This window comes from Schistocerca cancellata, chromosome 1 (assembly GCF_023864275.1).
Source record: "Schistocerca cancellata isolate TAMUIC-IGC-003103 chromosome 1, iqSchCanc2.1, whole genome shotgun sequence".
NCBI lineage: Eukaryota > Metazoa > Arthropoda > Insecta > Orthoptera > Acrididae > Schistocerca > Schistocerca cancellata.
Window position 1 is genome coordinate 783,832,330 of NC_064626.1, and position 26,313 is coordinate 783,858,642.

The following is a 26,313-nucleotide window of genomic DNA, read 5'->3' on the forward strand; positions in this document are numbered from 1 at the left end:
GTGTCTCGTAGAAAAATGTCTTCAGCATTTGAAGTGGTCAAATTGAATTTGGGGATGAATGAAGAATCCATACCGAATTTTGTGAAGAAGATATGGAAGTGGATACAAAAAGCTAACATCAAGGTCCTTGAGCAACAAGAAAGAATGCGACAATATAATGTTAAATTTCCATAATACTGTGTAAGTCAATGGGTAATGCTGACAAGCTCGTACACCCCAAAGAATAAAACAGAGAGTTTCATCACCTGGTACCAGTGTCTGTACCAGATTATCAAAATGACACTTGCCAGGAAATGTCAAACTGCAGTTGCCTACACATAAGATTATTGTGCATGTGGGGCACTTTTGTCCTTTCAAAGGCTTCAATGCCACTGGTATGATAGCATTCCCTAAAGTGGGGAGAGGGAGTAAGAAGAAGAATTGGTAACCAGCATTTACACAAACCTCACACACAGCACCATATACATTAACGTCATGAGAATAGAAGTAGTATGCTAAGATGTTTTATTTTCACGAGTATTTACAGTACTGCAGTAATGAGGAATGTCAGATGACAGGAGGTACAGTTTTTATTATTTTGTGAAGGGTTTTATTAACTTACAACTTTTTAAAAATTTTTTAATGAATTTTGCCTGTGTGTAAATGTGATAGTGTGTTTTCTTTTCTGAAAAAGGCTTTGGGAAAAAGCTAAATGTATAACAGTCTTTCCTTTGCCTTTCTGCAACTCAACATGTCATCTTTACAGTGAGCAGCAATCAATCCTTTTCATATTATTGTTGATACTCCATAATTACATTAGGATTGAATCCACATCAATAATACTCAACACGACATGTCACATAAGACATGTGATGCTGTAACGTTTTTTAATGTGTATTCAGTGCTATTGTAATTAAGTAATATGACATCTGGTTTGTACACATAAACTAAAAGAATCTAATAATTACACTATGTATTACATGGAATCATGCATGTGCTTGAAAATGACTTATGATCAAAATTAGCTAATAGAAAAATTTAAATAAAGAATATTTACATTACAGCCTACAACAGACCATGTTTTCTTTTATAAAAAATAATCTTGTTCTTTGACAGTCACATCTATGAAATACGTACGCATAACATTTCAGAGCAATATGTAATGAAACAAGCTTACAAGATCGGTTGTATGGAAGGCAAACGATCAACTTTGGTTTATTGGTGGAATTCTAGGAAGATGTAGCTCATCTATTAAGGAGATCATGTGTAGAACACTTAGGCCACCCATTCTTGAGCATTGCTCTTGTGTTCTGGATCCCTAACAAATTGGATGAACACAGAATTACTAGGGAAATGCTGCAGGAACTGAAATTGGAATCCCTGGGGAAGACAATGTTCTTTTCATGAAATATTACTGACAAAATTTAGAGAACCAGCATTTGCAATTCACTGCAGCATGATTTTACTGCCAACAATGAACATGGTGCAGAAGAACTGGAAAGATGAGATAAGGGACACTGGTGCTTTTACAGAGTAATAGATGGCCATTTTTCCCCTACTACATTTGTGAGCAGAACAGGAAAGGGAATTATCAGCAGTGGTATAAGACACCCACCACCATGCAATGTTTGGTGGCTTGTGGAATGTGTGTAGATGCAGAATTATAATGATGTTATACATTCTTGGCCAAAAGTATTGGGCACTCTAGGTAACTTTGAGATTTGTGAAAAATAAGAAAATTACATAAATAGAAACAATTTGTTCGCGTTTATAATGTTTATTACTAACACAAAGCCAAACGGCCTTGCCGCAGTGGTAACACCAGTTCCCGTCAGATCACCGAAGTTAAGCACTGTTGGGCTGGACTAGCACTTGTATGGAGGACCATCCGGTCTGCTGGGTGCTGTTGGCAAGAGGGGTGCACTCAGCCCTTGTGAGGCAAACTGAGTAGCTACTTGATTGAGAAGTAGTGGCTCCAGTCTCGTAAACTGACATACGGCCGGGAGAGCAGTGTACTGACAACATGCCTCTCCATATCCGCATCCATTGACAACTGTGGGCTGAGGATGGCGTGGTGGCCGGTCGGTACCATTGGGCCTTCCAAGGCCTGTTCGGACAGAGTTCAGTTAGTAACACAAAATCAATATTTTGTGGGCCCTTGTTACAGCAGAAATTCTTTTTGGTAGAGAGCAAACTAGCTTTTCACAATCTTCGGCTCTTGTGGCATTCCACTCAAGGTACAGGCAGTCTTTTAATTCTTCTTTTGACTTACTTGTATGCCGCCTAACTCTGCATTTCAATAAACCCCTAAATGCTTTATGGAGTTCAGGTACGGTGATTGGGCAGCCCTGTCCAGAAGCTCAATACTATTTTCCTGCACCCATGTCACTGCGTGGCCAGATATAAGGCAGGTTGCATTATCACACTGGAACTTAATGCCGTCCATGTTTGTATCGCAAAAGAGTTGTAAAAGAGGGCAGTAAATCAGACTCTAGGACATCTATATACTTTGTGGAAATCTGAAAAGTGAATGAGTATTGTAGAGAATTCATTCATGTGTTTTTAAATTAATGCCTTTTGTTTTCTATCCAAATTGGTATGTGTTGTTACAGCATCAAGTTGACAAACCTACCTGAATGTATGCTTCATCAGACCACATGATATTTGACCACTCTTGTTTGGTAAACATTTAGTGTTTTAGAAACCACTCATATTATGCCTTTCTATTCTTGTCAGAGAACCATGGCTTCTTCCCAACTTTACAGCCTTTTAGACCAACTTCTTGAAGTCATCTACGAGCAGTGTGAGCAGATATTGTTTTGTTAAAACTTTTAGACAACTCAGCACCGAAGTCTAACGAGGATTTGTTCCTATTTTTTAATGACTCTCTTACTATCATTCAGTCCTCACAGTTTGTTTTGATCCACTTGCGCCCAGTTCTTGGCCTATTAACATATGACTCAGTCATGGCAAAACACTCAATAGCATATTGTACAGACTGGCATGAACATTTCACAGTTTTCGAAATCTCTACCTGTGATTTCCCTTGCTCATGCAAGTGCTTTATCTGCACCAATTTTTCTATACTAAGTTTGTTTCTTTTAGGCATAATCCAGCAGTAACACTGATGTCACAAATCTACACAGGAAAAGAGCACCAGATTAGTGATATGTGTTCACAACAGGTGAATGTAGCAAACTGATTAGAACACAGAAAATCACTCAAATAACAAATTTTAGTGCACCAGATGTTTTATGGGTGGTTTTGAGGTGGATCATTGTTTTTGTCCTTTTTGATCCCAACAAACTAATTTTCAAAGCAATGAGTTTATTTACAGTTACATACATTGCACACATGCAAAATTTCTAGGGCGCCCAATACTTTTGGCTGTGTAGGTTGGTTGGTTGGTTCGTTTGTGGGATTAAAGGGACCAGACTGCTACGGTCATCGGTCCCTTGTTCCAAAACTTAAAAACACCCACACAGAGTAAAACCGAATAATGGAGAGAACAGACAACAGAGGACAAGAAAGACTCAGACAAAGAACAGACAAAACGAATTAAAATCACACACATTAAAAATTCAGACTAAAACTGTAGGCCAGAGGCCAGTCTCGCCACAAAATAAAGACAAACACTTAGATCATGTGATAAAAGCCCCCTGCCCAAATAAAACGCAAAACCAAGTCCGCCATGGCAGAGTCATCTGTTAAAAGGGCAGGGAGCATGTCATGCAGGGCAAACGTCTGTCTGAGCACAGCTAAAAGGCGACACTCCAACAAAATGTGGACCACAGACAAAACGGAGCCACATCCACATAGAGGTGGGTCCTCACGGCCCAATAAGTGGCCGTGCATCAGCCGAGTGTGCCCAATGCGGAGCCGACAAAGGACCACTGAGTCTCTGCAATTGGCTCGCATGCATCACTGCCACACAGTCGTCGTCTCCTTGATAGCATGCAGTTTATTGGGTGTGGTCAGATTGCGCCATTCAGCGTCCCATAGCGCAAAAACTTTGCGGTGTAAGAAGGCTCGCAAATCAGTCTCCGGGAGGCCAACGTCCAGAGATGATTTACTGGTGGCCTCTTTCGCTAGTCGGTCAACATTTTCATTGCCGGGTATCCCAACATGGCCTGGGGTCCACACAAAGACCACAGAGCGACCGCAATGGGCAAGAGCGTGGAGGGACCCCTGGACAGCGATCACCAGACGAGAGCGAGGGAAACACTGGTCGATAGCTCATAAACTGCTCAGGGAGTCGCTACAGATAACGAAGGACTCACCTGAGCAGGAGTGGATATGCTCTAGGGCACGAAAGATAGCGACCAGCTCAGCAGTGAAAATGCTGCAGCCAGCCGGCAAGGATTGCTGTTCGTAATGGTCCCCTACAGTTAGAGCATAACCGACACGACCAGCAACCATCAAACCGTCAGTGTAAAACACACAAGAGCCCTCATACGTGGCTAGGATGGAATAAAAGTGGCGGCGGAAGGCCTCCGGAGGGACTGAGTCCTTCGGGCCATGTGCCAATTCCAGCCAAAGGCAAGGGCAAGGCACACACCACGGGGATGTATGCAGAGGGGCCCGGAAAGGAGGTGGAACAGGGGAAACCCCAAGGCCGGAGAGAAGCTCTCTGACGCGGACGGCGATCATACAACCCGACCGGGGCCAACGTTCTGGGAGATGGATGACTGGCTGCCAGAACAGGAGACGATAATTTGGATGCCCGGGCAAGCTACAAACATGGGCAGCATAAGCGACCAGTAAATGTTGGCACCATAACCGCAGTGGAGGGACACCTGCCTCCACAAGTATGCTGTCCACAGGGCTGGTCCAGAAAGCACCAGTGGCAAGTCGTATCCCACTGTGTAGGATTGGGTCCAGCACCCGCAACACAGAGGGGGATGCTGAGCCATAAGCCAGGCTCCCATAATCCAGACGGGACTGGATTAACAACTGGTAGAGCCGTAAGAGGGTAGATCGGTCGGCGCCCCAGCTGGTGTGGGTCAAGCATTGCAGAGCATTTAGATGCCGCCAACGCATCTGTTTAAGCTGTTGAATATGAGCCAGCCAAGTCAATCGGGCATCGAAAACCACACCCAAAAACCTATGTGACTCCACCACAGCAAGAAGTTCGCCATCAAGGTACAGCCGCTGCTCCGGATGAACAGTGTGTCGCCGGCAGAAATGCATAATGCAGGTCTTGGCTGCCGAAAACTGAAAGCCATGCGCTACAGCCCAAGACTGGGCCTTGCGGACAGCGCCCTGCAGCTGACGTTCAGCTCCTGCAATGCCAATGGAGTTATAGTAAAGGCAGAAGTCATCAGCATACAAGGACGCTGAGACAGACGTTCCCACCGCCGCAGCAAGCCTGTTAATTGCCATTAAAAACAGGCAGACACTTAAAACAGATCCCTGTGGCACCCCGTTCTCCTGAACTTGGAAGGAACTATGAGAGGACGCGGCTTGCACGCGGAAGGTACGATGTGCCAGAAAATTGCGTATGAAAATCAGCAGCGGACCCCAAAGACCCCAATCATGAAGTGTAGAGAGGATGTGGCGCCATGTAGTATCGTACGCCTTCCGCATGTCGAAAAAGACAGCGACCAGGTGCTGACGGCGGGCAAATGCCGTACGGATGGCTGACCCCATGCTCACCAGATTGTCGGCGGCAGAGCGGCCTTTACGGAACCCACCCTGAGACAGAGCCAGGAGGCCCCGTGACTCGAGTACCCAACTAAATCGCCGGCTCACCATCTGTTCGAGCAACTTGCAAAGAACGTTGGCGAGGCTAATGGGGCAGTAGCTGTCCACCTCCAAAGGGTTCTTGCCAGGTTTCAAAACGGGGATAACAATGCTTTCCCGCCATTGCGACGGAAACTCACCCTCGACCCAGAGACGGTTGTAAAGGTTGAGGAGCCGTCGCTGGCAGTCCACTCAAAGGTGTTTCAGCATCTGACAGTGGATGCGATCTGGCCCAGGAGCGGTATCAGGGCAAGTGGCGAGGGCACTGTGAAATTCCCATTCACTGAACAGAACATTGTAGGATTCAAGATGGTGGGTGTGAAATGAAAGGCTCTGACGTTCCATCCGCTCTTTAATGGAGCGGAAGGCCAGTGGGTAATTCGAAGAAGTGGAACTCAGAGCAAAATGCTCTGCCAAGCGGTTGGCAATTATGTCGGAGTCAGTACAAACTGCTCCATTCAGTGAGAGCGCAGGGACGCTGACAGTGGTCCGATAGCCATAGAGGCATCGAATCTTGGCGCAGACCTGCGATGGAGTGACATGGAGGACAATGGTGGACACATACCGTTCCCAGCACTCCTGCTTGCATTGGCAGATAAGGCAGTGGGCTCGCACACGCAGACGTTTGAAGGCGATGAGGTGTTCTATGGAGGGATGTCGCTTGTGATGCTGGAGCGCCCGCTGGCGCGCCCGCTGGCGCGCCCGCTGGCGGTCTTTAATCGCTTCAGTGATGTCAGGCAACCACCAAGGCACAGTCCTCCGCCGAGGGGACCCAGAAGAACGGGGAATGGCAGATTCTGCGGCAGTAACGACACTGGTGGCGACTGAGTGAACCACCGAATCACTGGCTTCATGAGAAACAGGGTCAATAGCGGCAATGGAGGAAAACAAGTCCCAGTCAGCCTTATTCATAGCCCATCTGCAAGGGCGCCCAGAAGAATGACGCTGTGGCAGTGACAGAAAGATCGGAAAGTGGTCACTACCACACAGGTCGTCATGCACACGCCATTGGACAGAAGGTAAGAGGCTAGGGCTGCAGATCGAAAGGTCAATGGCGGAGTATGTGCCATGCGCCACACTGAAATGTGTAAAGGCACCATCATTTCAAAGGGAAAGGTCGAGCTGTGCCAATACATTCTCAACGATGGCACCTCGACCTGTTGCCACTGACCCACCCCACAGAGGGTTATGGGTGTTGAAGTCGCCCAGTAACATGAAAGGTGGCGGCAATTGGGCGATAAGCGCAGCCAGGACATGCTGTGGGACATCACCATCCGGTGGAAGATACAGACTGCAGACAGTAACAGCCTGTGGCATCCATACCCGAACAGTGACAGCCTCTAAAGGTGTTTGTAGAGGGACAGACTGGCTGTGAAGAGAGTGAAGGACATAGATGCAGACGCCACCAGACACTCTTTCATAAGCTGCCCGGTTCTTATAATAACCCTGATAGCCACGGAGGGCGGGGGTTCGCAATGCTGGAAACCAAGTTTCCTGAAGAGCAATGCAGAAGAAAGGGTGTACGCTGATAAGTTGTCGGAGCTCAGCTAGATGATGGAAGAAACCGCTGCAGTTCCACTGGAGGATGGTATTGTCCATGACTCAGAAAGGTGTGAAGGGACTGGGAAGGCAGATTACGCCGCTGGGTCACCTGCTGCCTCCGATTGAGCACCTGTGCCAGTGCTACCCATGGTGTTTGAGGGACCGGCGAGATAGAGGTCCTCAGCAGATGCCAGAATCTCCACCTCGACCTCAGACGCAGAGCTGGAAGGTTGCGGTGGGGTGGCTGCCACCGCACGTTCCTTAGGCTGAGAGCTCTTCTTCTTGGATTTCTCACGCTGCTCCTTGGGTTTCACAGGCTGGGAGGGCTTCACCGATTCAGTCTCCGGGACGGAGGAGGATTGCGAAGCCCTACGACCAGCGGATTGTGGGCACTTACGCCACTGTCGGTTGTCAGCCTTCCCGCTTGTGGAAACCTGGGAAGGGATGGATCCAAGGGACCCCTTGCAAGCATGAGAAGCCGAAGAAGTTGGACACTTCTCCGGCTTAGAAGTGGGGACGGATGTCCTCGATGTGTGGGGGGTGTTGCTCCCGAGGTAGGTAGCACAGGAGCAACAGGGGGGATAATGCCCCCATGGGCAAGGGGGCATGTGGAGTTGTACGGCTCTGTGATTGGGCTGGAATATGCTGAACTTATGGGGCTAACATGGTTGTCATTGCAGCAGCATAGGAGGAAGTCATTCGTACCGTATGTAGTCATTCATATTTCTGCTTGGCCTCAGTATAGGTCAGTCGGTCCAGGGTCTTACATTCCATGATTTTGTGCTCTTGCTGTAAGATCCTGCAGTCTGGGGAGCAAGGTAAATGGTGCTCTCCACAGTTGACACAGATGGGAGGCGGGGCACATGGCGTATCGGGATGTGATGGGCATCCACAATCTCGACATATAAGGCTGGAAGTGCAGCGGGAAGACATATGGTCGAACTTTCAGCACTTAAAGCACCGCATCGGGGGAGGGATATAGGGCTTGACATCACATCGGTAGACCATCACCTTGACCTTCTCCGGTAATATATCACTCTCGAAGGCCAAGATGAAGGCACCGGTTGCTACCTGGTTGTCCCTCGGACCCAGACGAACGCGCCAGACAAAATGGACACCTCGACGCTCTAAGTTGGCACGCAGCTCGTCATCAGACTGCAAAAGTAGGTCCCTATGGAAAATAATACCCTGGACCACATTTAAACTCTTATGTGGTGTGATGGTAACGTTAACATCCCCCAACTCGTCACAAGCAAGTAACCTGCGTGACTGGGCAGAGGATGCTGTTTTTATCAAAACTGACCCAGAGCGCATTTTGGACAAGCTCTCCACCTCCCCAAACTTGTCCTCTAAATGCTTTACAAAGAACTGAGGCTTCACGGATACAAAGGATTCCCCATCAGCTCTGGTACAGACGAGATATCTGGCGAATACGTCTCACTTTCATTCATTGCCTTTCATTCTTCCCATGGTGTGGCCAGGGAGGGGAACGATTTGGCGTCATAAACGTTAGCTTTAAAATGAGCCCTCGAATGCTTAGAGACTGCTGATGGATGGCCATCAGCAATAGAAGATGTTCCATGCTTCATTGCGTATCATCCAACCTGATGCCACCTACTCCAACCAAGGGCCCTCCCCATGGGCGCCACCCAGCCACAGGAAGAGCCACCTGGCAGGATGGCCATTGCCGGGAGTCCTGATGCCCCAGGGAGTTGGGCATCTACTCCTTGGCATACATGGGGAGTAAACGGCGCAGGCATCAGTAGAGCGATCCCTGTGTTGTCAGGGGGCTACAACCAACAGGGTACATGGCAGCCCCACCACAACGGACTGGCTACCGTGCTGGATATTAGGTGCAATAAAGTCCATGGTCGTCACCTCCGCAAAAAGCAACACTGTGCAGTGCATAATGGAAATTGCACCCAGGAATGCATCCTCGCCCAAGAGATGGAGAATGAGAGGGACGGCAATGCGACGATGGTAAGGCTGGCTAGAGGTCTCAATGCACAATGGACAAAATGAACCATGTAAGGCGCCCTTCCCCAATCGGCTCGCTCTTCAGAAGAATTTGGAGATATGGAGGTCAAACCCGACAGGGGACCATCACATAAGGCCGAAACGTTTGAGACTCCTTTTAGTTGCCTTTTACGACAGGCAGGAATACCTCGGGCCTAGTCTTACCCCCGAACCCGCAGGAGGGTTTGGCTGTGTACTGTATGAGCAACTAACTTAAGTACAAACTGTCTACCTATCTATCATGAGGTATTTGATAAGAAAAAAAAAATGACAAGATGGAAAACTGAAGTGTTTCACTTTATTCCTTAACAATTCACATCAGAGTCAAATACGATGAAATATATTGTACACATAAAATAAGATGAAGAAACAGACATTACACAGGACAATGACAAAGGCTGAAAACTGATAGTTCAAGAAATTATCTACACCATTGCTAGTAACCTGCCTATAGCAATTTTGGAGTTGATTCACCAGAGGGCAGACAACAATAGTAATAGCAATAAAATACTATAATAGTATCTGATGACTCTTCCACAAGGAAAAGAAAAACAATGAACAGCAGTCCCATCAATTATGTGATCATTAAAGACAGAGCACAGGTCTGGTTTGGGAATATATGGGGAATGAAATCAGCCATGTCCTTTACAGAGGAACGATGTTGGCATGCCTCTTAATTGATTCCAGGAAATCACGGAAAACCTAAATCTGGATGACAATTTGAACTGCTGTCCTCCCACACATGAGCTCAGAGTCTTCCTACTGCACCACCTGACTCACTTTTACAGAACAGTGGCATTGTGGACATATAATGGAACAAAATTATCACTTACCTGAAAGCCAGCATTTGTCCCTTGTTCCACAAATACAATGTATCTTAGTGCCTTGCTCCACAGATTACGGACTGTTTCCAACCTTACTTCTGTTGAAGGCAACTCCAGTAAAGAGTAGGCACTGATAACAATATCAAATTTTATCTGTGAAAAGGGAAAATCTAGAGAAAAAAAATGAAACACAGAATTCTTAACAAAGTACTCATAAAAATAAAAATATCTTACTAGAAGGGACTGAAAAATTGAAAAAAAATATTATGGAACTGTTTGGAAGTTTGTGGTGCTGGTGGTGGTAGTGGTAGTGGTGGTGGTGGTGGTGGTGGCAATAATAAAATGAAATGATTATTTTCATTACATATAAACCATTGGAAACAAGATCATGGTTCAGCAAAAACAGAATGCTGGTGGTATGTCCACCTATAAGCATTATAGTAAGTATATCAGAAAAACTAGTGTACATGCTTTCCCGGATTGTGCATGTTCATATTTTCACATGTGTATTTCTTCATTGATGAATCCTGGGAATGCAGCCATATGGCTTTCCAGAATTTTATTGATTGTTTCTTAGGAATGTTCATTTCATAGTATAATAGATGAACTTACACAGTAAGTCATTAGGGAAAAAATGGCATGGATACAAGAGTTACGTGTGATGATAAACATTTCACAGATGATTATCACTTTTATGGATGAATCAATATTGACATACATGAGAACTAGCACAATCTATCCTGTACAGATGCGTCACAGTAGGTGCAAGTTCCAGGGTTAACTATTACCCTAGCAGTGGATTATAATTGATAGTCTGTATTTCTCAATTAACCAGGACACTCTGACTGAATATCTACACTTTCCATGTAATCTATTGTCTGTGTGCTCTGAGAATGGCTTTTACACAACACAATGGTCTCCTTCCAAGTTTGAAAAGCTTAATCCAAAACACTCATAAGCAAATGAACTAGAGGTAGGTGTGGTTTTGGAGATGGACAGCTCCTGTTGCAAGATGAATGAAATGGTTTGGCATTTCAAGTGACTAGGAAGCTGTCAGATGACGTACCACTCATCATTGTTCTTTTTATGCTCTAAGAAGGTTGACTAGACTGAAAAGCTATGGTAAAGTACAAGTACAAGTACAAGTACTGATGGCAAAGTACAAGTACATCAAAAACCATATCACGTGGCTAATCCTGCTTGGTAACAAAGTACCATTAAGGCTTATAGTGGGGTTAATCTTGTATGGATAATGTTTACACAAGATGAAATGGAGCCCCTGATACGTTTTTGTTACCACAAACTGAGTATGGTCATGGGACCCTTCTGTCTGACAACATACAACTTCAGCAGAACACTCAGTTGCATCTCAGTTGTGTCAGAACGGTTTCAGAAACACATGATGGACATCTCAATTGTGTCAGAACGGTTTCAGAAACACATGATGGACATCTGAATATTTGTTCAAGACATATATGTCTTAGACCCAGTCATACCAATTTCCCTGAGTTGGGGATAGTGATTACGCCATCAGGGATCTAGATGGATCCCCAACAACTTTGACATTTCATAGTGTCCATGCCATGATCTACCACTGCTATCATTACGAAAGAAAGGGCTGCTACATGCCACTAGGTATGTCTACCTCACTTTCCACAAAAATACACCCAATTATAAGGGTGTAGAGGCACTATAAAGGTATTATCACAAAAAGCTATCTATACTGCCACATTACTGTTAGACAGGAGCATATCAATATAACTGCCAGGCACAACTGAAAGCTATTCACTGAACAAAATTGGACTTCAAAAATAGGAAAACAATAAGAGATGAAAAAGATCCTATCTGCACACAAACAATGCTTTATGCATCTTCTTTTCAAGTTTCTTTTTTTTATTATTCTTTAATAACTGATGATGTACAAAGGGATAAACACTACCATCTCATAAAAAGTATTCTGTTAACTGCAAACAACTGCCATCACATACAACACTGGGCGCTATTTTCACTCCTCACACTCTTCTACTATTTGTCTACTGGCAGTATTTCGAATTTTATGTCCTGATGGTAAAGACTCAACAATCAACTTAGATTAGCAATACATTATCTGATCACACAAATTGTCTCCTATTTAGAAACAATGGAACCCATTTAGACAAACAAACCAGTACACATCTGCAACAATTATTACGTGTACCTGCAATGACAGTCTTTGATGAACAGTGATAGAGTGGATAAGTCAATACCACATAAAAGGGTTATTCACATACATATAGACTCAATATCACTAGTGGATTTCAAGGTGAGCAAAGCAAAGCATTTAACTGAACACCACATGATATTCAGTCCGCCTCTGCTGTTCAGTTCTCAGCATTTCTGGCTGCTATGTGGAAGACCCAGCTTCGGTTCACAGTACTGCCAGGGATATTTCCTTGGTGAGAGGACTGGAACAGGGTGCACTCACAGCCTTGTGATGCCAACTGTGGGGCTACTTGAGTGAGAAGCAACAGTTCCAAGACAAATAAAGTCAACAACAGGCAGGAGAGTGGAATGATGACCCCATATTCCTCTGAACCACATACAATGATGACTGCCAGAGGATGACACAGTGGTCGATCACTCCTGGTTGGCCCATCAGGGCCAGAACAAATAGTTTTGCTTTGCTTTGTTTTGCTTTACTTTACTTCACTTACCTTAATATACACTAACAATGTTCAGTCTGCATACACTGAAATGACAAAAGTCACATGTTAGCGATATGCAAATATACAAATGGTGGCAGTATTGTGTATACAATGTATAAAAGGACAGTGCATTGTTGGGTAATCGTTGACTGGAAATGGTTATGAAACTTCCTGGCAAATTAAAACTGTACGTCGGACCGAGACTCAAACTCGGGACATTTGCCTTTTGCGGGCAAGTGCTCCACCATCTGAGCTACTCAAGCATGATCACGACCCATCCTCACAGATTCAATACTGCCAGTACCTCGTCTGGCAGAACTGAAGCTGTGAGGACAGAGCACTTGCCCGCGAAAGGCAAATGTCCTGAGTTCAAGTCTCGGTCCGGCACACAGTTTTAATTTGCCAAGAAGTTTCATATCAGCACACATTACACTGCAGAGTGAAAATCTCATTCTGGAAATGGTTATCTTTGGCTACTTGGAGAGCATTTGCAGCCATTCAGGGACCTTTTTGTGTTATGTGTCGACACGCGGGTCCGACATGTACTAATGGACCGCGGCCGATTTAAGCTACCACCTAGCAAGTGTGGTGTCTGGCGGTGACACCACATTTTGTTTCCAAACAATAATGGAATTTTTATAGATGACAATATCCATGTCAGTGGGTCACAACTGTTCATAACTGATTTTAACGACATTCTCGACAGTTCGAGGAAATGATTTGGCCAGCCAGATCGCCCAACATTACTCCTTTCGAACATTTATGGGATGTAATCGAGAGGTCAGTTCATGCACAGAATCAAGTGCTGGCAGCACTTTCACAATTATGCCTGAGTAGAGATGCAGCATGGATCACTATTTCTGCAGGGGCTTCCAATGACTCGCTGAGTCCATGCCATGCCGAGTTGCTGCATCATGTCACGCAAAAGGAGGTCTGACATGATATTAGGAGGTATTCCATGACTTTTTTGTCACCTCAGTTTACACGCAGTACCTCACCATCTCCCACACACACACACACACACACACACACACACACACACACACACACACACACACACACACACTAGATCATTTAGTTGTGGCATTTACTTATATAACTCACATTTTCTTGCAACCATTAATTACAATATCTATGAAAATACATCATATTCTGTAATTTCTTTACACAAAAGATGGTTTAAGTACTAGAAAAAAATATAAAAATCTTCTCCTTACTGTGTGTGAGGCTGGCAGAAACTGTCGATAAAAGATCCCTTTTGGAAGATCTTTGTTAGCATTTCCATCTCTCACAATAAGACTTGAAATTTCATTCATATCACGGGAGGAATCCACACAAAAATATTCCTTCATGGTCTCTCTCCAGACTGAATTAACAGCCCTAAAATTAAAAATTCTATCAGTAAAATTTTTAACATGGTTTTCTATGTTATTACTGTAATTAGAATCTATGTCAGAAATAACAACAGGTATATAAACAATATTTTCAAAATTTTCAAGCTTACTCATAAAACCAGTACTGACATTTACAACAGCATGGCCTTCCTGACACTGGTTTGCAAAACTAAAGGATGAAAGTAACTTTCGCATAATGTGTCACTGCCATCTAACACAGCTCGATGAAACTTGGGCCATATGTAGAAAGAACTGCTACAGTATAGTACAGAAGGTAAATGAAAGAAATAGACAATGAGATGAACAGAAATGACACTTTTATTCAGAGACAATAATTACACTGAAATCACAGCGACTCATGATGGTCTCCTGGATATCGCAAAAGGCGGAACGTATTTATTAATAGGGTGAGTTATCACCACAGATGGCAATGCATTCACTGCATTGTGTTCCCATGCTGGCCAAAATGATGGTAAGGAGCTCTCATGGTAGGGTTTTCCGTCCCCCATCAGTATGGTCACTACTGGCGAATGGTCACTGGTGCATGCAAAAATACTGTAAGATATCTTCTTGATGCATCCAACATGTGCTTGATGGACTGGTTATAACGACATGCAGAGAGACCCTCCTCTGTATGGATGTCACAGAGATGGCGGCCGCAGCATTGGGAGATGACAGTGTGAATCCATTTTGGGGACGAGCAAACCTGTGTACCCAGACAGCCACCCCGGCCCGGAAACAGGATGACAGCTACACAGGTTGGCGTACCTGGTCAGGCCACAAGAGATACAGTGTAACACTTATATTGATTACGAATAGCCTTAGCATGGTACACCTCGATGGTGCTATGAGAGGCAACTGAAAGCAGCATTAGAAGGGATTTGCCTTGGATGTGGATCCGGCTATTATTTGGTATTCATGGAATAATGGAATAGCTCTAATATGTTGAAAATCAGACTCCAAGAAGGTCAGCTGGCCAAGTCTTATAGGAATGTTCTGATTTCTTACATTGACAGAACTCAAACTGAGCAACAATGACATGCATCCATTTACAGTAATATTTTGAAAACAGGTCACACATGTTATCAAAAGAGAGTGAAGATGGATTCTGCAGGGGGGCCAGTTGACAAAGAAGTTGATACACACAAGCTGATAATCAGGATAAGAAGAAAGCACAGCATAAGGTGACATCAGTGAATCCAAATGCATGAGAATGCTTCCACAACCATTTTCCATAGGCTTCCAATTCTTCAACATGCTCATTGTAATCCGGAAACAGTAGCAGATACATGACCAGAGAGGTGACAGGCAAAACACGAGTTGCAAGGGACAATGCAGCAGGTGACACAGGTTAAGATGGATCCGAACTGGCCAAATCAGAGGCAGGCATTTGCAATACCTGGGTTTCATTGTGTTGCGCTGTCACGAGCACCTCCTGCTGTGGACTGAGATGCTGCAACATCACAGTAAGAACCCCTTGCTGATCAACCAGCTGGCATAAAAGCTCATCAGTAGCACCATCAGACATTGTAAACGCAACAGATGACTGAAAACCGCATGGAGAACAATCCCACACTAGTCATCACTTGCATTGTAGCTTGGACAACACACAATATACCCAAGATTATTAGTACAATTTTATGAGACTGTAGCATGTATACCAACCACCATAACATAAAGTGAACACAGTAAGATAAGACAAATATATGCAGGCAGTAGTAACATAACTGAGCATGAGTACAGCATGGCAGGGTTTAAATAGGCACTCGCCCGTAGTGGGCTCTATCTTAAGTTCACAGTATTGCCTTTACGCAGCACATTCTTGCGGTTGACAACACACTGCTAATGGCACGGCTTTCAAGTGTGTGCACATTACTTCATTTCCCCAGATAATTCATTCTGATAATTAAATGAAATATGCAACTGTCATATTTAAAAACTGGAATTATAGTACTTACCAAATGGCTGTCCCAGCACCAGATCCAAAATCTAATAGTGACTTTGGTTGGAATTCAGGAACTCTTTTAGATATCTCTTTCATTATTCTGAACAAAACAGCATATTCCGCAGCTGACCTTCCAATCAAGTACACAAGTGATTTTGTTTTGTCATACTCTATGGACTGCCACTTATATAAATGTTGTTTCAGCACTTTTTGAACCAGTCCCTTGTACTTTTCTCTGAAGAATTCCTTTTCTTCAACACCAAACAGAGGATTTTCAAGGCCATCTGTCAAAAAATTCAATATTTATATTATATTCTAATGCTAAAAATACAATGAGGACCAACATCATAAAATGTAATAATGTAAATTGTAGTAAATTTGGCTGTAACATGCTGTGGTGGACATAGAAATTCAGACACTCAGAACCAGAGATGCTGCTTCAGTACCTGAGAAAACCTCAAAATAGGACCAACCAGAATATAAGTGGCAACAAATGAGAGTGACCTGTTTTGCACGTAATGTCAAGTATTCTGATTTTTGTTTACTTAGTATCCATCATTTACAAATTCTCCACGTTTTTGTCTTGAGCAGTTGTGACGGGGATGGCGTATATCCATTTCAAACTAGTCACCCTGCTATTCACCACAGCATATGCATGGTCGGACAGGAATTCAAACCCCCTTAAACCAGACTATAGCCACAGTGCCTTAGCTACTGAGTCACCTTACACAGTAAATCTATCGATTATTCATGGCATGTTTCCTTGGATTTTTGGCTCACATATATACTAGTAACACCATCTATAAAAACAGAGATAAGGTATCCTTCAAATAAGTAGCCTACAATACAATACTGGCCCAATTTTCTGAGTAGAACTTGTCAACCATCTCTAAGTTTGGTTTCTGTAAAGTTGTCTTTACAGAGGAGGCCATATCTTGTGTCACAAACGAAGCCTTGACAGAGCTCAGAGCTAAAACAGAAAAATTATCCTTTTCGTATTTACTGTGATGAAAGGGGCCATGTGTACATGAGTTGTGCTTGTGTGAATATATGTGGATTTTCTACTTCTGGAGGTGCACTTTGTCCAAGTGTGGAAATATTTCTAGCATCTTTTTCATTGTACATGTATCTCCTCTAAGTGGCGAGTAGCAATCTCTCCTTTCCGTATCATGGTTGTATGGCCACAACCATTTTTTTAAAAAAATAGGATTGTTAAGGCTACATGTTTAAATTAGAGGCATAATTATTTGAGAGGCTACTGACTAACAATTTAAGAGAAATGATTAACTTCTAGCTACGTTACCTGTATTTGGGTAATCGGAGGTTTTGAAGGGAAAAAAATTGTTTGTCAGTTTGGTCTGTGAGAATATAATCTGAATATAATCTGACATGTTTTGATAAAAATTTGTATTTGTCTGGTAACTGTATATGTCTTTATTGGCAAAATGGAGTACAAGAAGGTTCTCTACTATGTTTTTTGTATTGAGCAAGATGTGAAAGAAAACTGGATTTATTTCTGTTCTTGAGACAGTACACCTATGTGTTTAAAATCTTTTTGTAAAAGTTCTACCAGTGTAGCCAATACAGAAGATTAGGCATGAATTAGAAATAAGTTTGTACTCACTAGATATTTTGTATTACTGAGTGGTAGTTTGGAGGCTGTTGATTGTTTTGTGTATTATCACTGGCTTGAAAACTTATTCTTTCATCATATGTTAAGAAAAATTTTGGCAGTTCGGTAAGAGATTTTCCCCATGTTGGTCTATTTTTGGAATCCAACACAGCAGCAATTCTGCAAAGGCGTGGATTCAGCATGTCCTAGGTAAGTTTCTGGATATATATGGTACCAGAAGTTTATATGCAGGTCTACAGTTACATTTACATCAACATACATACTCCGCAAGCCATCGTATGGTGTGTGGCAGTGGGTACCTTATATCACTAGTAGTCATTTCCTTTCCTCTTCCACTCACAGACAGAATGAGGGAAACAAAACTGCCTATATGCCTTCATACAAGCTCAAATTTCTTTTATCTTCATGGTCCTGTAAAATGTATATTGGTGGCAGCAGAATCATTCAATAGCCAGTTCTCTCAATTTTCTCAAAAGTGTTCGGCAAAAGACTGTAGACTTCCCTCCAGGAAATCCCATTTGAGTTCATGAAGCATCTCTGTAATACTTGTGCATTTACTGAACCTACTGGTAACAAATCTAGCAGCCCATCTCACAATTGCTTCAATGTCATCCTTTAATCCAATCTGGTGCAGATCCCAAACAGTCCCCATTACAGATGAACCACAGTCCTAAAATTGTCCCAATAAACCGAAGTTGAGCTTTCGCCTTCCAAACCACATCCTAACATGCTCGATCCATTTGATATCACGTTCTAACATTTGCCCGGACATGTAAATGATGTGACTGTGTCAAGCAGGACACTACTAATTCTGTATCTGAATATTATAGGTTTGTTTTTTCTACTCATCCGCACTGAGTTACATTTTTCTACATTTAGAGCTAGCTGCCAGCCATCACCAACTAGAAATTTTGTCCAAGTCATCTTGTATCCACCTACAGTCCCTCACATTTGTCATCCCCCATACACCATAGCATCATCAGCAAGCAAGCAGAGATTGCTCGCTACCCTGTCTACCAGGTCATTTACATATACAGAACATAACAGCATCCCGAACACACTTCCCCGGGGCACTCCTGTCTATATCCTTATCTCTGATGAACATTCATTGTCAGGGATAACATATTGGGTTCTATTTCTTAAGAAGTCTTCAAGCCACTCACATATCTGGGAACCCATACCATATGCTTGTACCTTCATTAACAGTCTGCATAGGGGCACAGTGTCAAATGCTTTCCAGAAATCTAGTAATATGGAGTAGGCCAGGAAATTCTTGTAAATTATCAGCTGTAGGCACTGAGCTGGCACCCAATAGAATCCCAGATGTGATTAATTAGGTGCAGATAAGGAAAATTTGGTGGCCAAGACACTAATGTGAGCTAACTATTGTGTCCCTCAAACCACTGTAACACAGTTCTGCCTTTATGACATGAATTGTTATCGTGCTGGAAGATATCATGACTGTCAGAGAAGACATCAAGCACGAAGGCATGTTGATAGTCTGTAATAATATTCAAGTACATCACAGCAGTCATACCACAGAGCTTATGGAAGCCGTCAGAGAAGACATCAAGCACGAAGGCATGTTGATAGTCTGTAATAATATTCAAGTACATCACAGCAGTCATACCACAGAGCTTATGGAAGCCCAGATGAATATTCGCCATAGCATAATACCAACCCATTGTTCTGTGTCTGAGCATGGTCCATTCATCCATTCGTCTGAATGTTGGCATGACCATCAACCTGGGGTAATAAGAAATGTAGCTCATCCGACCAGGCACTGTGATTCATCTAATGACGCAACACAATTCATCTGATGATGCAACATGATTCCATTGATCCACAGTCCAATCTCAACACTGCAGTCATAACCGACTATATCATTATGCAAACATAGAGGGATCATCTGCTGCAGAGACCTATTTTCAACTATGCACACTGGGCAATGTGCTCTGAATGAATTGCGCCTGGACCAGCACTGTACTCTTTCACAGATCACCATCTATCGGGTTTTACAAAATGGGCAAGACTCCGATCTCCACCTTCTGTGTTGAGGCGTGCATGCCCAACACATCACTGCCTACCCATGGTTGCACCATCCTTTCAGCACTTTGCATAGATGCTCATGACACTAGCATGTGAACAACCAACCAGCTTCACTTTTCCTGAGATTCTAGTTACCAGGTTCCAGGCCATAGCAATCTACTTTTAGTCAAAAATCTACTCACCAAGAGGCAGCAGAAGAACACATGTATAAAACAAAGGTTTTACTTATGCGAGCTTTTGGAGCCAGCGGCTCCTTCTCTCAGAAGAGAGGTGAAGGGAAATGAACTGGAGAACTTTATGTAAAGGAGTAGAGTAAGAAAAAGTCTCCATGAAGCCCGGATTAGGGGAGACTTGCCAGACAGGATGTCATAGATGTCATAGATTCAGAAACAGGTGGGCACTGGCTGTGGAAATGTTCAGCAGCAGACACACCATGTAGGTGGGGATATTGGTATAGAGGGAGGTGGCATCAATGTTGAAAAGAAAAGTGTGTGCTGGGATCAGATCAGTGTAGACTGCACCAGACGATATTTGGAAACCAACGAACTTAAAAGTGGAAGACAGGGTAATATGCAAGACAGAGATTACTGCTTAAACATCATGCACGAGTTAATAAGTGCGAAAACTTTAGTGCATTATATGTAACAGAGGTGGGAGAGCGACAGTGAAAAATATACAGGTCAGAAAATGAAAGATGTAGAAAACTTAAATGGAGTGAAGAAAGTAGTTACCATGAAGAAATGCTGAGATGGAAGAAATTAATGTAAATTAAGGCCAGGTGGGTGGTGAGAACCGAGGACATGTTGTAGCGCTAGTTCCCACCTGCGGAGTTCTGAGAAACTGGTGTCTGGAGGAATAATCCAGAGGGTGCATGTTGAAACAGGCATGGGGGTCACAACTGTCATGTTGTAGAGCATGTTCTGCAACAGGATATTGTGTGTTGCCAGTATACACACTCTGCCCATGCCATCAATTGTAACTGACAATTTGCTGGTAGTCATGCCAATGTAAAAGGCCAAACAGTGTTTATATAACAGCTGATACATGACATGTCTCATTTCACAGGTGGCTGTCAGTTCGATAGTATATGTTTTCGCCATTTACAGGGCTGGTATAGATGATGGTACGAGGGTGCCTAGAGTAAATCTTGCAAAGGGGACAATCACAGGGGTAGGAGCCATAGGGCAGGGAGATGGATGCAGAAGGAGGATCTGACAAGGGTGTTGTGGGGATTGGGAGGGTGATGAAAAGCTACTCTAGTTGTGGTGGGCAAAATCTCAGACAGATTGGATCTCATTTCAGGGCATAATTTTAGGAAGTCATGGCCTTGTGGAAGTACCTGATTAATACATTTAAGATGAGTACAATACCGAGTGACAAGTGGTGTGTTCTGAAGTTGTTTTTTTGGAGGGATCAGCAGTACTAGGACTGGATGTGATGGCTCAGGAAATCTGCTTTTGAACTAGGCTAGTGGGGTAATGATGTCCAGTGAAGGCTGTGGTGGGAATGGTGGTGTGTCACTGTAAAGAGTCTGCATCCAAACAAATATATTTGCCTCGAATGCCAAGGCTATATGGGAGGGAACATTTGACATGGAAAGGATGGCAACTCTCAAAATGTCAGTACTGTTGTGTGTTAGTAGGTATGATGTGGACAGGAGTGTGTAGCTGGCCTCCTGTGAGGATGAAATTAAAATCACAGACAGTGGCACGGGATTCAGAATAAGACCATGTGATGCGTAATGGGGAGAAGGTATTCAGAGATTCCAGGAATCTTAACAGGTCAGCCTCACCATGAGTCCATATGCTAAAGATGTCATCAATGCATGTGAATCAAACCATGGGCTGAAAGCTTATGGATTCCAGGAAAGCCCCCACTAAGCGACCCATGAAAAGGTTAGCATAGGAGGGAGCCATCCTGGTTCCCATGGCCGTACCCCTGATCTTTTTGTTTGTCTGCCCCTCATAGGTGAAGTAGTTGTTAATAAGTATAAAGTTAATTAAGGTGAGCAGGAAGGATGTCATAGATTCAGAAACAGGTGGGCACTGACTGTGGAAATGTTCAGCAGCAGACACACCATGTAGGTGGGGATATTGGTATAGAGGGAGGTGGCATCAATGTTGAAAAGAAAAGTGTGTGCTGGGAGTGGGATGGGCAAGGGTTTCAGACAATCTAGGAAATGGTTGGTGTTTTTAATATAGGAGGGAACTCTTTGTCCTGTGGGTTGAAGGTGCTGATCAAAGGCAAAGAGATGTTCTATGGGTACTCTGAAGCCAGCAACTACAGGCCACCCAGGATGATCGAGTTTGTGAATCTTAGGAAGAAGGTAAAAGGTGGGGATTCATTGTTTGCATGAGGTAAGAAGTTCTACAGATTGAGGTGTCATTAGTTTGAATCACAGGGATGGGATCTTGATGGCAGATCCTGTATGTAGAGGTGTCAGACAGCTGGCGTAGATCTTCACTAACATATTCCTGTCAGTCATGTACCACAGTAGTAGATTCTTTGTCTGTTGTGAGAATAATGTTGGAGTCATCAGCTTTTCATGAATGGAGAGCCTGAAGTTCTGCAGAAGACATGTTATAGGGACCTGAGGAAGAATTGTGAAGCAATGTTGAATGTGAGGAATTCTTAGAAGACTTGTAAAAAATGATTTTGAGGTAGTGGTGGTGGATCAAGTTGGGATTGTGGTCAGAACTGTTCAACGTAGGATTCAATGTCAAGCCTTTTTTTTTAATTTTTATTTTACGTGTTCTCCTGCCGCCGCTTGATGATTACATGTTTTATCTGTCCAATTACGTTATCTTATTAAAAATTGATTATTTTCACTATGTTTAGTTGAAGTTGCTTGTATCAGTGGATGTTCCCATTTGCAGCCTGTATCAATGCTAGAATGATTCCCCATTCATATCTGCTCATCTTATATACTTTTTTTACCATGTCAAATGACCACAACACTACCAGATGCCATTCGATCTTGTGGTGGGAAGTGGTCATAATGTTTCAGATCAGTGTAAGTCACTGCATGAGATTGATTTTATGATTACTTCCTTTTTCTTTGACTTCTTCTTCATCTTCTTCTTCTTCTTCTTCTTCTTCTTCTTCTTAACACTCACACTGCAACATTAAGGAAGTTATTAACTGTTGATCTGGAGAATGCCACTTTATGTTCATGTGGGTGGCAAAATTAGTTGTGTGTGGTAGTATCGGTAATTGCTTCACAATAATTAGAAAATTATGCTTCTATTTTCTGCTTGGGGTTTTTAATGCTACCGAGTGTGAAAGGGTACAGATTTTTGTCAGAAAATTTTTCAATAAATATTTATGGTGTGAACATTTCTGTACCTGGACCTTTTCTAAATGAACAAGCATTCGTATGTACAGGAGCAAGCAAGTATAAAAAAGGTTAATAGTAAATGTGTTTCCATTCAATTTTATTATATACGTGATACTTTTTCATTAGAACGAATGTCATGTTTTGCATCTTTTTGTTCCAACTCAGCTTCTCCTTGTGCATCACACAGTGGTCATGACTTCTAATGGCCTTTTGCAACAAATATCAGCTTTTGGTAGTCTACCACCAAACAGGTTTCTTTGGACACTGACAACAACAATACATTTAAAGAGTATCATCTACAAGAATAACTGGTTGTCTTAGGACTATCACAAACAATTGGGATCTGGTGACATGGCACGCTGTCATCCATTAAAATTGCAATTGTTGTTTTGGAACCTGAAGTGCATGAATGGCTGCAAATGTTCTCCACGTAGCTGAACATAACCACTTTCAGTCAATGACCAGTGCAGCTGGACCAGAAGAACCAGTCCATTTCTTTAAGCACAGCCCACACCATTATCGAGGCACTACCAGCTTGCACAGTGCCTTGTTGACAACTTGGGTCAGCAGCCTACTGGGGTCTGCACCACACTTGAATACTACCATCAGCTCTTACCAACTGAAATAGGGACTCATTGACCAGAATACTGTTTCCCAGTTATCTAGGGCCCAAACAATATGGTCATATCCCTAGGAGAGGTGCTGCAGATGGTGTCATGCTGTTAGCAAAGGCACTCGTGATGACTGTCTTCTGTTATAGCCAATTATCATCAATTTCTGGTACACTTTCCCAATGGATACATTTGTTGTACATCCAACATTGATTTCTGTGGCGATTTCATGAAGTGTTGCTTGTCTGTTAACACTGACAACTCTATACAGACGTATTTTTCACAGTCATTAAGTGAAGGTTGTCAGACACTGTGTTGTCTGTCATGAGAGGGAATGCCTGAAATGTGGTATTCTCAGCACACTCTTGACACTGTGGATCCCATAATATTGAATTTCCTAATTATTTCTGAAATAGATTGTCCCATGCATCTACATCCAACAACCATTCTGTGTTCAAAGTCTGTTAATTCCCATCATGCAGCCACAAACATGTCAGAAACCTTTTTTGCCTGAATCACCTGAGTATAAATGACAGCTCCACCAATACACTGCCCTTTTATACCTTGTGTACGCAATACTACCACCATCTGTGTATGAGCATATCACTATCCCATGACTTTTGTCACCTCAGCGCATCATACCATATAAATAAAAGTTATTTACTAAAATAACTTCTGGGATATTAAACAACATAATTACACCTGCATTACATTACATTTGGCATGAGAATATTTTAATATACTGCAAGTGAATTTTTGCCAGACGTGTGGTCTTAAAGAAGAGGGAAGATGGAGAAGTAGAAACTACACTAATTCCTTTACGCATTATTTGGTGGGAATTTAAAATCAAGTGACATCTTTCAAATGGTTGCATTCTGGCGTTCCATGTTCAAATGAATGTTGTGCTGTAACTCAACAAGTTTTTATCGTGGCTCTCTCTCTCCTCTGCTGTTCCATTAAGAGAATAAGAGCATTTTTCCCAAAGGCATACCATAAGGCAATAAACCAAATTCAATATTATAATTACTTTAGTTCAACATGTTAGTGCTCAAGAGAGTATATTCTGGATGTAACAACCAAAGATGTTTTTTCTACCCTTTCTCACACCAAGACCATATCCACAAACCAGCATGATGCTTTACGAAGGAAGGAAGGAAGGAAGGAAGGAAGGAAGGAAAGTCTGGGTTTTTTGTGTCTTATTGAAGACAAGGTCATTAGAGATTGAAAACAAGTTCATATTGAGCAAGAAATGGGAGGGAAATGATTCATGTCTTTTGCAATGGACCTAGCCTAGCATCCACCTTAAGTGATTTAAGAAAACCATAGAAAACATAAATCTGGATGGTCAGATGGGAATTTGAACCACTGTCTTCCTGAAAGCAAGTCCAAAATCTTACCACTGCAGCACTTCACTTGGTGGTGCTTTAAGAATAGTTACACAAACCTTTGACATACTTTATCCAAAGATGAGACTGAAATGGATAAGAACTACTTGCAAAAATAAACTACTTTTCCACTAAGTGTGTGGAGTTATTTGCAGCTATTAATAATTTTATCCTGGTAGTTTTGTCGGGATTAGCACAATATGAGGTAATTGACCTTTGCTTGATGTGAACAAAATAAGTCTGGAGGTTTCACGGAACAAAACTCTTTATTTCAGTAACAGTGTCCGCCAAACAGATTGAACCAGTGGTTAATCTCTAAGTTGAGTATGAATCCAAACACTTAACTCACAGGTGAAACATTTTGAATGTGCACATAACCCAAGAAGAGGTAAAACAGAAAAAAAATGGTCACTGACGCTGTATCCCTGAGAAATTGGTACTCAACAATACATAACAATATGGAATAAACAAAGTCATATAAAAATTCACAAGCCAAAGAATAAACAATACAAAAGAATATAGAACATATTATGAAAAATAGCACCCCTGGTGGTTGGCGAAGAAACTGTTTGACAGCTGAAATTCATTTGTTAACACAGATCACACACATACAAGACTGCACCACTGAACACTATAACATCGCCAGTTGACACAAACTTCTTAGCAGATGCTACATCAGCCCTCACAACAGAAGCACAGCATCATCACGTAACTGAGCCAGGAAGTGTACATGGTGACCGGAATGAGTTGTGCACTCTTTGTCGGTCAGCGTCGGCTGGTTGTTGCTCCTGTGGTAGGAACTGTGTCACCTGTACTGAAGGTTGCTGTAGTCTCAGTGCTATGGCAGCAGCTCTTCTTTGAACAAGTATGTAGGTTTGACACGGTTAATGGCAACAGTCATTGGCTTGCCGTTTACGACAATGTCTAAAGTCTGTCTGCTTTGTTGTAGGACATGGGCCAGTGATTGGTGGTTGCAGCGGTGGCTTAATACTGTCTGTTCAAAGCATCACATACACGCAGTTTCCCAATCACAGAGCACATAAGTTGTTGGAGCACTGTGTCGGGATGTGGTCTCTTGACCGTTGAAGGAATTCCATCTGACTTTGAGTTGGTAGCTGCAGTGAGCTGGCCTCGACCAAGTCCCATGGAAGATGCAGTGGTTCACTGTAGAC

The 26,313-nt window shown here is 42.9% G+C and overlaps 1 protein-coding gene across 1 annotated transcript in view; it reads right to left on the reverse strand.

The window, feature by feature from the left end:
- The window catches only part of LOC126187448 (methyltransferase-like protein 17, mitochondrial), a 126,749-nt gene that overhangs the window by 63,072 nt on the left and 37,364 nt on the right, over window positions 1–26,313 (reverse strand). The window contains exons 4-6 of the mRNA XM_049928537.1: window positions 16,140–16,410; window positions 14,005–14,167; window positions 10,113–10,256 (exon numbers count right to left, since the gene is read on the reverse strand). Coding sequence (XP_049784494.1) covers window positions 10,113–10,256; window positions 14,005–14,167; window positions 16,140–16,410 — 578 coding nt within the window. The remainder of the gene's footprint in view (window positions 1–10,112; window positions 10,257–14,004; window positions 14,168–16,139; window positions 16,411–26,313) is intronic.